The sequence below is a fragment of the Myotis brandtii genome, unplaced genomic scaffold, assembly GCF_000412655.1.
Source record: "Myotis brandtii unplaced genomic scaffold, ASM41265v1 scaffold583, whole genome shotgun sequence".
Lineage (NCBI taxonomy): Eukaryota > Metazoa > Chordata > Mammalia > Chiroptera > Vespertilionidae > Myotis > Myotis brandtii.
The window spans coordinates 501181-517011 of NW_005370191.1; the positions used below are offsets into that span (position 1 = coordinate 501181).

Genomic DNA, 15831 nt, shown 5'->3' on the forward strand with positions numbered 1-15831 from the left:
AAGAGACCATGGAGGAAGGTATGCTGTAATTCTGGGCCTGGGAATAGGAGGCGCAGCAGGCACTGCCAGCCTTGAGCGTCTGCTTTAGATCGAAGTTCTAACAAGGTCATAATGCTTTGTCAGGCATCCGCAGGACCTGGTCCTCCTCTGCCCCGCCAGACATGGGCCAGAGCCCTTGGTGGCCTCCTTGCCCCAGTGTGGGTCCTGTTAGCCCCACCTGATAGACGTCTGGCATCCCCTACTGAGGACCTGATTAGTTAACCCTTCTCTAGCACAGGAGGCCCTGTCTCTACCCTCAGGACACTAAGGAGCTTGAGAGAAGGCACAAGAAAAAAAAATCCCACAATTTTTTTTTTTTTGAGAGAGAGAGAGAGAGAGATAAAGAGAAAGAGAAACATTGATGTGAGCGAGAAACATTGAACACGCAACCTGGGTATGTGCCCTGACCAGGAATCGAACCCACTGCCTGTAGTGTATGGGATGATGCTCCAATCAACTGAGCCTCACCGGCCAGGACTAAAAAAAAACCCCACAATTTTTAAAGTCAACTGAAACTTGCTCATCACTTTCTTTCCATGGATACACACCGTTGATCATTTCCTTCATGCCATCCTTTACAACCCCAACCCTGCTATGGACGTGGCATCATTCTCCTCACTTTGCAGAAGAGAAAGTTGAGGCTCAGGGGTAAAAAGGAAGTCGCCCAGAGTTTCCTCCTAGTCCTCGGGCCACATCTGCCTCTTTCCTCAGAAAAACCTCTTATTCAGGCCCATGGTGTCTGTCCAAGGAGACTGGGCTCTAGGAAGGTACAATGATTTTCTCACAATCATCCTGGTAACCGGAGCCAGGACTGTCTGGTCACAGGGATGACCATCAGAGAATCCTATGTGGAGAGCAAACCCATCTGACTTAGTAAGCAGGTCTGAATGAATACCTGGCAGGAAGGGAGGGCCATCTTCTGTGGTGGTGGGTCCCCTGGGCTGCCTTTCCTAATCAGGGTAGCTCTATACGGTCAGGACAAGGAGGCAGCAGTGGGGACATACGGGGTGGGGGCAGTGGCAAGGAGGATCTGGGTGGTCCAGAGAAGGGAGTGGGCACAGAGACAGGAGATGAGAAAGTAGGCGTGGGAAGAATCAGGAAAGTCCTTTCATGTGGCCTCCAGGCTGCCTGGGGTACAGGGTCTGCTTAGGACAGTGTAAGATCCTTAAAGATAGGACACACCCCTCCTTCACATCTCTGACTGTCACATCAAATCCAACCCAGAGGAGACCCAAAGAAGCTGTTGCAGGCACAGCTGTGCTGGAGGACAAAGGGAAGGCCGCTGTCTCCGTGACCTCCTGAGCAGGCAAAAGTGCTCCTGTTCCCTTTCCTTCACTCCGTACACCCGCTTTCCCCAGCCCTTACAGCACGAAACCACGAGGGCCCCAGGAGATCCAAGCAAGCCAGCAGCCCAACTGTGTTACTGCTAGCCAAGCCAGTTGAAGTAGCTCAGGGTGACTCAGATGAAGAGACAGGCAGAAAGGGCCTGCTTGCCTATGGTGAGGAAGTAAGAGAGAAGGAATGGTCAGGGGCGTCCCTGGCTCTCCAGTGGCAAATTCCATCTGGGCTGCATCACGAGGCTGCTTCATCCCTGGGATCTCCACCACCCGCAGGTTCCCCACTGACCAAGGGTCATCATTTCTCTGGGCGTTTGCCCAGTTCCGTACACTGGTTGTGTCCAGAGCCAGGATCCAGACTAGAATAAGAGCATCTATTTCAAGAAAATGGGAGGAGGATACAGAAAGAGCAGACTTGTGATATGAAATCCACACAGAGAGCAAAACAAAGAGGGGGTGCCTCAGGCAGAAATGAAAAGATTGCTCCTTAGAGATGAAAACAGGTGGAGCGAGGATGGGAGCATTTTCTCCCCTTCCCCTCCTGGGCTCTGTGCGTCCCACACCCGTTGCCCTCTGCTTCTGCTGGGGCCACTCGGCCTCTTCCTCCTAATCCAGCATCAGTCCCTCTTCTTCTGGGAAGCCCTCCCCCAACTTGCACCCTGACAGCCTAAGTCTTACAGCATAGCATACAGACAACTTTACATTTTTATCCAATTATTGCATGTATGTAATCTTCTGTCTCACTAAGAGTATATGTCCAAGAAAGGGAGAAGTTTATATTTCTCTGAATCACACCATGAAGCGCTGATTGTCAATAAATATTTGGCCATTTTGGGGAAGCCAAGATTTACACAACAGCCAGAGTAAAATAAAACAGAATGTGTCCAGAGAGAGTTCTAAAGGGAGATTCAGGAATGTAGAGAACGAGGAACAAGTTCTGGTAAAGATGAAAGAAGCGAATCAGAGTTAGAATCAGACACATAGGTAAAAAGAAATGGAATAAGAGACAGAATTTGACCGGGGGGCCCAGAGGACCCTGGGGCCTGCATTGAGTCATTCTGACGAATACCATCAGGCTCTGCGGTCATATCTACCCCAGAAATCACACACTCCACCCTTCCCTGCCGCGGACTTCCCCTTCTGGCCATACAGGGTCCCATTTGCTCCCTCTGTCTCTTTTCCCCCAGAGAGGGGGCTCATGCTTGCCGGGGCCGGGGAGGAGAGTAGGAGGCCGTGAGGGTCTCTGGTGCTCATTGCACACTGACATTCTGAGTGGTCCCTCAGGAGGATACTGACCCATCACCTCCCCCTTGGAAATAAAGATAAATGAGACATGGCAATGGCCACAGTAAATTTTAGGATAAGTAAAGAAATGACTGTAAGACCCTTGTCTAAGGGGATATGCGTAAAAGTGGCTAAAGAATAGAGGGATCAACAAGAGATAGCAGACATGGGTGGCAGAGAATGGTCAAGAGGGCTGAGACTAGGAGAGTAGGCCAAGCTCAGTTCTATTTTGACCTGTTGGTAACACCCCCGCCCCCCGCAACCCAACTTTCTGATAACCTGAGGAGATCAGGACACGTGTCACATGCCAGTGGGGGTTCCCCTGTGACCCCACAGTGAGAGAGGAAACTCTCGGTATCTAAAACCTGCGAAGGTGGCCAGTGGGAGCGGGTCGGGACCAGAGTGGAAGCAGGAAGATCTGGCCTGAAATGGACAAGAGGGGCTGGCAGCCATTCTCTCAGGTAACCAGTCAATCCACTTTCCAGGCATTTAATCTACTTCGCTAATTGCGGAGGGAAGTGAAAGAGAATGCCTGAAACCAGGAGCTGGTGTTGCAGCAAAATTCACAGCTCACGCTGTCCGGGTTCCTGTCCTGGCTCTGCCCCAACCAAGAGTGGCCACCCCTTAGTGAGAGCCTAGAATATGCTGGACATTGACAGACGATATTTCACTTACTCCTCACAACAGCCCTGAAGGGTGGAAGTCATTACCTACCTATCTCTAAATCCCTATTTACCTATCTATCCACAAATAAGAAAACCAAGGCTCACAAAAGTTTTGCCTACAGACCCCTGACCAGGCTGGCTGGCTCTGTCTGCTCCAGTGAGCACTGTTCTCTCATTTGTGGTATGTTACTCTGTGCTCTCAAACACATTACATGGCTCAGCCTCTCTGGACCCGAGCCCTCACCTGCAAATTCAAAGGACTGGATTAAGTGGTTCTTAGAGGCCTCCCTACCCCTGAAACTCTAGATATAAATGGAGAAAAAAGCAACTGCAGAAAGCAAGGGCTACATTGGCGGCGGGGCGGTTTGGGGGGGTGGCACGAGGGACACAGGTTTTAGTGTTATGGGAGTTTTAGGAGACGTGGCAGGTGGGGGCTGAAGAAGACAGAAAGGAGAAAGGCTGTGGAGGCAGAGGAGGGCGAGTCAGGCGCGGCATCAATGTGAGGAGGAGCCCTGGAAAGGCCATGAAGGCCCTGTTCCTGTCAGGCTGTCCCAAGGCCATGATCTTAAGAGACTGAGACACACAGCCCTCACCTCACTCACTCCTACAAGACAGGCAGGGCTGGCCCAGCCCAAACACAGGCTATTTTTGTCGCTGTGTTGTTTGGAGAGAAACCAGGCCAGAAATAGTGCTGTGAATTAGTAGGACCCTGTCCTTCCACCCCCAGCTCTCCCAGTGAAATCACCAAGAATCAGGAGGCCTGCTCCAACATTCCAGGGAGGCTGTGTAACTGAGAGGAGGCAGCCCTCTCCTCCTCACAGGAAGGCTTGGAACAGACATTTGACTGTAAAAGGGATTCTGGAAAAGGAGAGGGAAAGAGGGATTGAGTCATAGAGAGTAGAAAAGAAAGAGCGGAGAAATGGGAGTGAGCTTGAGAGGCTGCGGCTTGAGGGGACCTGGGGAAGGAAGGGGGATACCCCCACAGATGGCTGGTTGAACAGAAGAGATTGAGAAAAGGAAAGTGGAAAAGAGGGCAGGTGGTTGGTGTTGGGAGCGCAACGGAGAAGCAAAGGGGAAGAGCCAAGCGCAGGCCAGAGTGCAGCTGGAGGGCAGGAGGTGAAGGGTTGGAGGTTGACATCAGTGGCCCTGAGGCCCAAACTGAAGCAGGGCTCCTGGGGCATGGGTGTGTGGGTGTGTGTGGGGGGGTGGGGGGTGGTCAGTAACGGAAAATGTGAGTCTGAGTCTGGTCTAGTCACGAACCACCTGCAGAAGGACAGATGGGAACATCTTTCCAGTTGGCTGGAACTGGAACTTCCCCCAAAATCCACAGCCCTGCAACTCATCCTCTTATCTCTGACTCTCCCGGAATCAGAGATCCAGCTATTTCAACAGCAGGGACTTTTCTCTTTCTGTCCATTTGACCCCTTACAAAAGAGCCAAGGCTTGAAAGAGGGGATTGGGTCAAGGCGGTTAGTTGGGGTTCAGGGAAAGGAGAGAAAGTGACAACCCCTTGAGTCAGGTCAGATTCTGAGAAAGGCATTGCAGGGAGGTCTCCTGGGGGGCAGTGGGTGGTCAGGCAGCACCATGTGGAAGGTCTCCAGAGGACAGACAAGGTCAAAGCAAGGCCATTTCACAGGGAGGGGCAGGAGGGACCACAGTCCAGTCTGGTTTTAGGTCATCTAGTGGCCCTAGCTCATCAGAAACTCTGGCATGGAACTTGGTTACACGAGGCTTTGCCTCATTTTCTAATACACATCCAGATGCTTACAAGTCCCTTCTAGTTTAGGAAAAGACCCCTAAGTAAGTCAGCCCTTTCTGTTTCCAATATATAGTACCCCCTCTCCCTCCAATATACACAGAGCTGCTCCCGGGCTCCTGAGCCTGAGAACAGAGTGTCTTTTCTGGAATGGCATTAGGATCATCCATCAGGTCAACAGGGGGACAGAATTGGTCACAGCGCTGGCAGGGTCCAGGCCATCCACAGAAAATAGCAGGGGCCTTTACGGCTGAGGCCCGGCAAGGCCATGGACAAGGGCTCCTGGAATAGCCGGTGGAGCAGGGGAGGAAGCTCAGCTGGAGAGGCTGGAGAGGCCAGGCAGTGAGGTGCCAGGAGGGAGCAGTTCCTGACTGAGTCTCAACCCACTGCTCTTCCAACTTGGGACTTGGCAAACCCAACCCAGATTCCCAAGTCCCTGTCTCTCTCTGAGCCCCAAGGGTGTATGACAAGGCACTGGGGGCATTTCTGGGGATAAAAGATGGGGGGGGGTGGTGCTGGACTTCTGTCCTCTCCACCCAAGAGAAGTCAGGGGTGACTGCTTCTTCTTCATGGTTAACCACTCTCTCAGGGACTCTAAACCACAACTAAGAAAAGGAAAAGGAATAAACAAGAAGCAACTACAAAAATAAATAAATAAATAAATAAATAACTGCATGGGAACAGTCCTGTAACGGGTCGGTGATTCTAACTTTCCAACAGGGATTGTCCCTTTTCCCCTCCCACCCCCACCTGATTCCCAGGAGAAACAGGAGAAAACAAAGGCAGAATCAGAGTAAACTTGGGAAAGCCATCCAGCTGTGGTTGCCCTTGGTATCTGTTTACTAAAAAAATCCAAAACAAATATCCTGACACTTCCACCCACTTAAACTTCCTGTGAATCTGTTATTGGCTGTCTCCATGGATACTCCCACTTGAACGCTACCACCTACACAAATCATGACAGTGTGTGGACCCCAGGTCAAGTGCACCATCTCTCTCCATCCCTCAGGACCCCTTGGCACTTAGCCACAACATCCAGGCCACATGGCCAAGGGTACCTGACCCTGCCAGGCCCCCCAATGCACTAGTCCAGTTCCACTCACTCACCTACAGCCAATTTCCACCCTCTATAAAATTCTTGGGTCACTCTTCCACTTCAAACTCAATGCCCTAGGAGCACACCCCACAAACCAGACAGGAATTGAAGCCCTCTTTCCTATCCCTACTTGTGCTGCTCCAGCCCTCCAATGTCTGCATCTGGAGGAAAAGAATAAGACTTAATTCTCCCCAGTCACAGTGAGCAGCTCAGAGAAACAAAACTTACATGTTGGGCTACTAATTCCTTGGCAAGACTTTACCTGAGTAACCCCTGGTCCTTCCACCACCCCACCCAGTACACCTCAAATCCCTGCCAGACAGGGCTGTTTACACAAAAGAGAGCCCTCAGAGGCAGCTCAAGAGTCTGGACACGTGGGAGAGTCAGCCATGCATCATCCGCCACGACACTCTAAAAGGGAAGAGGGAAAGACTGGAGGGAGTCCTCTGCCAGGTTCATGTCTTAGACAGTCAAAATCCAGACAATCACATGGCACACTCCGTGCCCTGTGGCCACTGGGATGTGGCCAAGAGGAGGGAGAGGCATTCTTCCTCAGCTACCGTGCACATGGTGTAGACAGACGATGCTGGCAGACAGAAATCCACAGGATCCGTAGCTTCTTTGATAAATCTGTGGTGACCCATTTCCCCAAAGGAAAAAGAGGAAATGTAAAATGTTTTCCCCCAAGCTGAGCACTGGGGGAGGTCATCTCAAACACTGGGCATTTCGGGCTGTCTGGCACTGCCAGGGGTCAGGCTGGCATAACATCCAAAGAGAGAGGGACACAGGTGGAAGGCAGCAAAATCAGGGGAGGCCCCTAGGTCAAGGCTGTGGCGGTTGCTCAATCGTTCCTGAGCCCTTTCACACGTACACATACACAGCAGCAGCACGCACACACATGCCTCAGGGAGTCAGACTTCCAAAGCCAGAAAGTAGGTGGGGCTGAGCCATGAGTTAATCTATTTCCTGCCCATTTCTGGTATAAAGGCAGGCAGCTGCCTCCCTAACAGCACAGCTGTGTTTGGCTGCAGGGCTAAGGGCACTGTCAAGAGAGACACACCACTCTCCAGCAGCAACAGAATCACCACCATCTGCAGCAGCAGCTGGACAAACCACCATTCACAAGGCACTTTGAGAACTTCAGGTAAGAGAAAATCAAACTCTCTCCATCTTTTCCCTTGGGTTAAGGTAGAGAATGTCCCTGTACAGAATTTCCCCGTCCAAGATCCCCACTTTGCCTCTGTCCATCCCCTCCCCAAGACCTGCAGCCTAAGTTGCCTCCATAGCAGTGATTGCAGAATCTGAACCCATCATGGTTTCCTTTTTTTTTATTATTATTAACCATTTTTAAAATTGATCTTAGAGGAAGAAAGGGAGAGAGAGAAGCATCCGATGTGAGAGAAACATCAATGTGAGAAAGAAACATCGATTAGTTGCCTCTCACAATCACCCAGACCAGAAATTGAACCTGCAACCTGCGTATGTGCCCTGACGGGAAATTGAATCCACCACCTTTTGGGTTACGGGATAACTGAGCCTCACTGGCCAGGGCTCCATCATGGTTTCTTAGTGAATCTTGCCCTTGTGCTCATTTAGCACCTGTCAGCAACAAACATGGGAAGCATGGCCCATGGCTGGGATGTCATCTCCCCCCCCATTCCCCATTCTTCTAGAACTATGCTCTCATCAGATTCTTTCCCACTTGCTCTAGGATGAAAGTGTCTCCAGTCTTTGCCTGCCTAGCTCTGGGCCTGGCCTTCATCCTTGGTGAAGGATCTGCCTCAGACCATCGCCAGCTTGAGGCGGCCCAAATGGTCACAGATTTTGGAGTGAAGGTGTTTCAGCAGGTGGCCGAGGCCTCCAAGGACCGTAATGTGATTTTCTCACCTTATGGGGTGGCCTCAGTCCTCGCCATGCTGCAGCTAACAACCAGAGGAGAAACCAGGCAGCAGATCCAAGCAGCAATGCAATTCGATATTGAAGGTGAGAGATGGGCAAAGTAGGAGGCAGGCACTCATGCAGCCTTCACAGAACCAGGGTGTAGCCAACCAAAAGCAGAGGAAAGTCTGACTCCAGCTTAGCTGAGCCAACACCTGTACTGCATGTCATAGGGACTACCATACCCTGTGTCACTTGACCCTTGACCAGTCGCAAGGTATACAGGCCAGTGGATTTGGTGTAAAACAACCTTGCATCACCACTTACTAGCTGCATAATCTTAACCCCTAGCATAATCTTAACCCATCTCACTCATTAACCCCTCTGGGGCAAATTAAGGGCAGAAAGAGACAGAGAAACAAGGCTCAGTTTGCTCATGAACAAAATGGGGATAATAAAAGTACCTAGCACAGACGGCTGCTGTAAGGATTAAACAGAATTGTCTATATGAAATGCTTTGCATAGCTATTATTATTATTATTATTATTATTATTATGAGAAAAAATATAGGGTTCATAACTTAAAAACAGAAAAATATTCTAATCCAAACAAAGGATTAAGACCTGAGATTTTTGAGAAAAAGAGGGAGATGCAAAAGAGATTAAGATTTGGAATGAAATCTCCCTGTAGAGCAGCGGTTCTCAACCTGTGGGTCGAGACCCCTTTGAGGGTCGAACGACCCTTTCACAGGGGTCGCCTAAGACAATCGGAAAACACATATATAATTACATATTGTTTTTGTGATTGATCACTATGCTTTAATTATGTTAAATTTGTAACAATGAAATTGGGGGTCACCACAATATGAGGAACTGTATTAAAGGGTCACGGCATTAGGAAGGTTGAGAACCACTGCTCTAGAGAAACCTAGGGGAGCAGAAGAGCCCATCCATGAGGGAGGGTTGGCCCAGCTGGGACCCCTTGGTTGAACGTGAGCCTGATGTGTCCTTTCCTTCCTCTGGCACAGAGAAGGGTATGGCCCCTGCCCTTCGTCAACTGTACAAGGAACTCATGGGGCCGTGGAACAAGGATGAGATCAGCATCGCCGATGCCATCTTCGTCCAGCGGGATCTGAAGCTGGTTCAAGGTTTCATGCCTCACTTCTTCAGGCTGTTCCGCACCACAGTCAAGCAGGTGGACTTTTCAGAGATTGAGAGAGCCAGGTTCATCATCAATGACTGGGTGAAGAGACACACAAAAGGTGAGCAGACAAGGAAAGGAAGCCGGGCCCAAGGGCCTGCCAAGAAAGGGGTTATGGAAACAAATCCCAAATATACCAACCTCTCCCTTTCAGCATTCTTTTCTTTGTAGGCAGAAGGTCAAATGATTTAAGAATCAGTGTCATAGTTTTCATAATTAGGTCTTCTCATGAACCAACTCAAAAGGCAGCCCTAAAAAGTGCTGTACAACGTCATTAGCATGGTAATAACCATGATAAGGAGCACACACACGCCTTCAAGACTACAGCTAAGGGAGCAAAATAAGGGAAGACTTAAGTTTCCAGGTCTGATCCTAGACAGGATCCCAGGCTCAAGAAAGTGTGGTGAGCTGGGAGGCTTTCTGAGATCCTTAGGCAGATGAAACAGGTTGAAAACAGCTAGATTGGTTTATCTAAACCCCCAGACTATCTTCTGACTGGAACACTTCAATAGACACACATCCATTTGAAGCCTGTGAGTTGAAGAGAACTTGTCTAAGAGGATTAAGAAAAGATCTAGCTCCTGATCACCTGGTTTTCCCATAGGCATGATTAGTGACTTACTTGGTGAAGGGGCCGTGGACAGTCTGACACGCCTGGTACTAGTGAATGCCCTGTACTTCAATGGCCACTGGAAGACACCCTTCCCAGAGTTGGGCACCCACCACCGCCTCTTCCACAAGTCCGATGGCAGCACTGTCTCGGTGCCCATGATGACTCAGACCAGCAAGTTCAACTACAGTAAGTGCAAGACTCCCTTCCCCAAACCCTGTACCTACTGGACCCCATCCCTGGGTGTTCCCCTCTAAGGGAGGAGAAACCCTAGAATCTACCTCAGCTTTAAGAAACACTTCCCAAATAGGAGACACTAGGATAATTGGAGCAGCAGAAAATAGCTTTATCTTATCCAAGATGAAGCTGAAACCCAGCAGTTCCCTCAGGCCCACATTTGGCCACTTGACCCCATCTCACATCCTCATGTGGCCCACAAATCCTGCTGTGGGAAGGGCGATGTAGAAGTTGAGATTCAGGAGAAGAGGACTGGAATGAATTAGTGGCTGGATATGGGGAAGCAGACGTGAATATAAAGACAGTCAGAAAGAGACAGAGAAACCAGAAGAAACGGAATTGGCAGGAAATAAGGGAAATGGAAATGAAAACATTGAATAGGGGAGCTGTGGGTGTGGGAGCCTCAAAAGCCAGAACGGAAAGCTGGCTTCCAAAAGAATGGAGAGGACAGGAGAACTAGTTGAAAATCTAGTGCTGGGTTAGAATCAATAAGAGCTGGAATCATTTTCAATGCGCCATCTTGGTGTCTTCGCAGCTGAGTTTTCCACCCCTGATGGCCATTACTACGACATCTTGGAGTTGCCCTACCATGGGGACACTCTCAGCATGTTCATTGCTGCTCCCTATGAAAAAGAGGTGCCTCTCTCAGCCCTCACCAACATTCTGGATGCCCAGCTCATCAGCCAGTGGAAAGGAAATATGACCCGTCTGCCCCGCCTCCTGATTCTGCCCAAGTAAGCCACCCGTTGCTCCAGCCACATTTGCCATTGCCCTAATCCCCTCATCTCCCGCCTCTCCTCTCTCCTGAAAACACAGCCCCGTGTTGAGTTTCCCAAATGTGATGTTTGCAGGGCAGGGACATGTGTGGGAGGCTGATGGGAAACTGCCTGGGTTTGATTAAGATTCCTCTCATCATCCCTCCTCCCATTTCTGCTAGAGGGCAAGGAGGGGTTTTCTAGACTATGCCCCTGCATAGGCCTCCCTCAGAATATCCAACAAAAGCCAGCCAAAGGAAGAGCCAGAGAAATACTAGAGGTGGGAGGCTAAATCTGCCTTCACCTTTTTATGAATGCCCCTCACTCCCACCCCATCTTCTCAAGTCAACATCCAAAAATGGGAACAAAAGGAATCACTTCTGCAGATGGAGCAGCTGGAATTATAGTGTCTAACAGATTTTTTAAATCCTTCTGCAGAAGCAGAGGGTGGAGAAGGCTGGGGCTGGGTAATTCCAGAATTGTAGGAAAGCCTCCCACCATGCTTACCCCAAATTTCCATATACTTTCATTTGAGGCCCTAGGAAAGAGGAGAATTTAGTTGGTTAGTGTGTCCTCTCTCTCTCTCTCTCTCTCTCTCTCTCTCTCTCTCTCTCTCTCTCTCCCTCCCTCCCTTCCTCCTTCCTACCCAAGAATGGAAGTAATTAGTTGTGCCCTGATGGGGAGCAGAGAACAGCCCAAAGCCTCGCTGCTTGAGTCTTCTTCTGGTTAGCTCTCAGAAACACAATCTACAGACCAGAATTTTCCCTAAGACAAAATAAACTACTGTCTTACTTGAGAAAAGTACTTAGTCATAAGAATGTTCATTAATATTAGACCTCTAGCAAGCAGAGACCTTGAAATCACAAGCCTCCCTCTTCTACTTTCACATCAGTCCCAATCCTATCAGGCTGCCTGGGTGATACCTGGTAGGGACGGGGAGAGGTGGCCGGAGGTAGCCTGAGCTTGAGCTGTTTTCTGCTCCTGTCTATAGGTTCTCCCTGGAGAGTGAAGTTGACCTCAGGAGGCCCTTGGAGAACTTGGGGATGACCAACATCTTTAGTCCAAGCCAGGCGGACTTCTCGAATTTTTCAGGTAAGAGATTTTCCTTTCATTTCTTATCCGGGTAGGCTGTGCGGCCCCTTAGAGGATAAAGGAGCTGTTCCCAGAAAACCACAGCTGATCTACTCTTGTATCCACTCCTGTTTCAGATCAAGAGCCTCTTTACGTATCGCAGGCACTGCAAAAAGTGAAGATCAAGGTGAATGAAAGAGGCACGGAGGCATCCTCCTCTACAGGTGAGTCAGGCTCAGGTGAGGCCTGGCAAGTCTTGGCCCAAGGCTGACAGGAGGGGTCCCTATGGCACCTACACCTGGGATGAACTCCCTCTGCCCTGCTTCACCAGGCCTCACAGAGCAGCACTTCCTGTGCGGGGAGTATTGCCCTTTCTTCCTTGGTGTTTCTCAGCCAGGAAAAATGGGCCTGCTTTCCCTGGAACCCCATTCCCTTACTCCAGTGGCTCCTGAGGTCCTCTGAATGTGAAAGACCTCCCAAAGGAAAGTCTGGGTTGTTCTCACGGTGGCTAGTCACCTTCAGGAACTTGGTTCTCAATATGCCCTAAAAGGGTTTAGATAAATGTCTGTTTGAAGGAGAGCAGCTGATGGATCTCCACCAAGCTCCTGGAAGAAACCAGGCCTCAGGAGACTTCCCTACACTTCTAAGGTTCAGGTCCAGGAACCAGTGCCTACTTCCCTCTGTTCTAAGACATTGTCCCTTCTCTTCCAGCCATTACCGTCTCAGCCCGAATGGCCCCTGAGGAGATCATCATGGACAGACCCTTCCTCTTTGTGGTGCGGCACAACCCCACAGGTGAGCCCGAGGCCACAAGGCTCCACCATTTCAGCACTGGTCCAGACAAGTGTAGACACCCTCTTACCCTAGGACTCTAGGCAAGGAATCCATAACTCTGTTCCTCTTCCCTCCTCAAAGGCAGTGCTCTCTCATAGATGGAGTGCTGTGCCAGGACCCAAGTCCTAGCTTAGTCACTAAAGCAGCTGTGACTCCAGACATCTCATTCATCTTAGCTCACCCATAACTACAAGCTTGGTGAGCTCTGCCATTCCTTCCAGTTCTCATTTCCCATGATTCTTCCGTCCTCAGGAACGGTCCTTTTCATGGGCCAAGTGATGGAACCCTGACCATGAAAAAAGAAGTTCTCAACTGGGACAGAACTGGAGGTGTATCAGAGAAGAAGAAACTGCGAAGAAAAGAACTTTTAATTAGCCTTTCTAGAGAAGAGAAGATATTCGCTTTTTTTTTTTTAAATGGTAAATCTGGCTTTTAGAACTCAGCCTCTCCAAGGGAGAAAAGGGGACCTTTCTCGATAAAACCCCCCAGTGGAGACCCTGGCAGGGACTGCTGAAGCATTGCTCCCCGGAGGTCTCCAAATCCGACCGTAAAACTCTCAGAGCCACGTGTGCAGCTGCTTCTGCCCATCACTCTGCCTTTTCGGGTCTTCAGATCTGGATCCCACTGAGGCCCTGGAAGATGGCACCGCAAGGCTTACAGGAGAAACTGTTCCAGTCACGTGGCCCTCACTCTTGCACTGTCTGCCACTGCTGAGGAGGCTGGCGTCGGGCCAGAGAAGACCAATGGAAGAAACACCTTTCATTGCAAGATCCATCCTTCTCCAGCACAGAGGGGCTGTGACCAGTTGCAGGGTCTCACCCTGGCCTGGCTGTCTCCCTCCCCAGAAACAGTGAGCATCTATTATTTCTGAGTGTAGGTGACTTGTTTACTTATAGAAGCAGGTTTCTGCTTCCCACAAACTTTATTTTGCAGGAATAGAGGAAGGTGTGCTCTAATCTCCTAGTGGGGAGGGTAGGATGACAGAGGTGTGCTTGAATATTTATCACTTTCTTGTGTGCTTGTTAGAGAGAAAGAGGACTATTTAACAAAAAAGCATATTATTTAAACTTGCTTAGTGTTCCTTTGTGATCTGTGTGATTGCATCTCAGGAGTCTGGTCACTTAGCTGCCATACCCCTCTGGGCGGCGAGCGTGAGGGGCCCACACTGCCACCTTGTGGCTGCCTGAACCCCGTCGCTCTTCTTTCCTTTCCTTTCCACTTGATGGATTAGGACTCCTGCCAAGATTACCCAACTTCCCACTTTAGGGACCCAAAGGATGTGGTGGGTGAGAGAGACTAGAGTGAGGGCAGAGAGATTTTAAAATTTTCCAATGCATTTAGGAGCAGGAGTGCAAAGGGATGCACGACCTAGCAGGACAGAACTTTCCCCAATTATAGGGTGACTCACAGCTGCATCGGTGACTCACTTCAGTGTGTCATTTCCGGCTGCTGTGTGTGAGCGGTGGACACGTGAGAAAGGGAGAGAGAAAATGAGGGGGAATGAAAGAGAGACAGTGAATTCAGGCTCAACTACCCTAGTTAGGTAATTTTCCTGAAAACCAGCTAGCTAAGGGGTATGGCACGAAGACCAATTTGTTGAAGAATTGCACATAGATGTCAAATGAATGCATCCTAATAGAATCCTAATCATCCCAATGTGTTCTTCAGCAAAAAATCTTGGTCCTTTGTTGTTGTTGTTTTCTTTCTTCATTATGCACTGGACAGTGATAGCCACAACTATACTCACAAGGAGACCCAAATGTAGGGTCCAATGTTTTTGAAATTGTGTTGAATTATATGCTTTTTCACTTATGATATATGAAAAGTAAAAATGTTTTTTAAAACAATAAAATAAATAAATAAAAAGAATATTCCAAAAACAGTCCCCGCCTTTATTTTCCACGTCTCACACAGCACAAAATCAAAATTCTGTCAGTTCACAGCCGTCTCAGGTGAAAGGGATCTTTGGGAAACATACACGCATGGACCGGGCACGTTGACTTGCCACAGCAAGTCCACAGGACTGGCCTCAGGGGCTCCACAAGGAGGCTCCAGGGGCATACTGTGTGGGCATGATTCTCCCCTGGGCATCATCCTCAAAAAGGGAAAGGGAGTTCCTCCAAACACCTACCACTGAGACAGGCCTGCACTCACCCACTGTCCCCCTGGGTTTCCATCTCTATTCACACCATTTCTTTCTACCACCCAATGCTGCTATCCCCTGCGCCTACCCCCTCCCCATTTATCAAAATCCAGACTAAGTCCATTTGCTCCAACCAGCATTTCCATGGATTCAGTCAACATCCTCACACTCCCCGTGGCATTTACTGATTTTTTCCTTTTCCTGGAGTGTAACCGTGCTTTTATTCATGTCTGCTCGGGTGTGCATACTACCCCCACCCCCATTTACATATCAGGTTCCTTGAAAAACAAAGCTCTTTTGTTATATACATTCTTCATATCGTCCTTAAAATGACATCCTAAAGAGTATTTTATTCTAGTATCTTGAAGACTCTTCCCAGAAGATATTAGTTTCTTTCTTTTTTTTATTGTTGAAAGTATTACATATGTCCCTTTCCTCCCTGCTCCCCCCCCAGGCCTTCACCATTCTATTGTCTGCATCCATAGGTTATGCATATATGCATACAAGGTCTTTGATTGATTACCTCCCACCCACCGGCCCTCCCTGCCTTCCCTCTGAGATTCCGCACTGTGTTCCATGCTTCCATGTCTCGTGATCCACTCCGTTCATCAGTTTATTTTGTTAATTATATTCCACATGAGTGAGATCACCAAAAGACATTAGTTTCTGATCATATATTCAAAAATAATTTTTTAACTGAAAAAATACCAAAAACTATCTGTCAAAATTGTGCACCATCCAGCTCCAGGCCCCTCAAGACAAGATTGATAGAACCAGCCCCTGGAATCCTAGATCATATCATAATAGGAAGTAATTATCATCTGGAAGGGTACTGGTAAAAAGACTGTCTGGTAGTTAAGAGGTAAGGATTTCCCCACCACTGGAAATGTTCTAAGAAAGCCAGGATGACCACTTGGTAAGGATGC

At 49.1% G+C, this 15831-nt stretch overlaps 1 protein-coding gene across 1 annotated transcript; it reads left to right on the plus strand.

The window, feature by feature from the left end:
* Nucleotides 1–7165: 7165 nt before the first annotated feature.
* SERPINE1 (serpin peptidase inhibitor, clade E (nexin, plasminogen activator inhibitor type 1), member 1) lies at nucleotides 7166–14642 on the plus strand. The gene is made up of 9 exons (XM_005879123.2): nucleotides 7166–7321; nucleotides 7889–8160; nucleotides 9083–9316; nucleotides 9860–10054; nucleotides 10638–10836; nucleotides 11849–11949; nucleotides 12066–12152; nucleotides 12640–12723; nucleotides 13015–14642. The coding sequence occupies exons 2-9, from the start codon at nucleotides 7890–7892 to the stop codon at nucleotides 13050–13052; spliced, it is 1209 nt and encodes a 402-aa protein (XP_005879185.1). The 5' UTR covers nucleotides 7166–7321; nucleotide 7889; the 3' UTR covers nucleotides 13053–14642.
* The last annotated feature ends 1189 nt before the right edge of the window (nucleotides 14643–15831 follow it).

Bases quoted from the DNA above. Each gene is read 5' to 3' on its own strand.
- SERPINE1 (XM_005879123.2), top strand. From the start codon at position 7,890: ATGAAAGTGTCTCCAGTCTTTGCCTGCCTAGCTCTGGGCCTGGCCTTC. The intron at 9,317-9,859 runs GTGAGCAGACAA...GTTTTCCCATAG, and splicing joins GGTGAAGAGACACACAAAAG to GCATGATTAGTGACTTACTT. The intron at 10,055-10,637 runs GTAAGTGCAAGA...GTGTCTTCGCAG, and splicing joins GACCAGCAAGTTCAACTACA to CTGAGTTTTCCACCCCTGAT.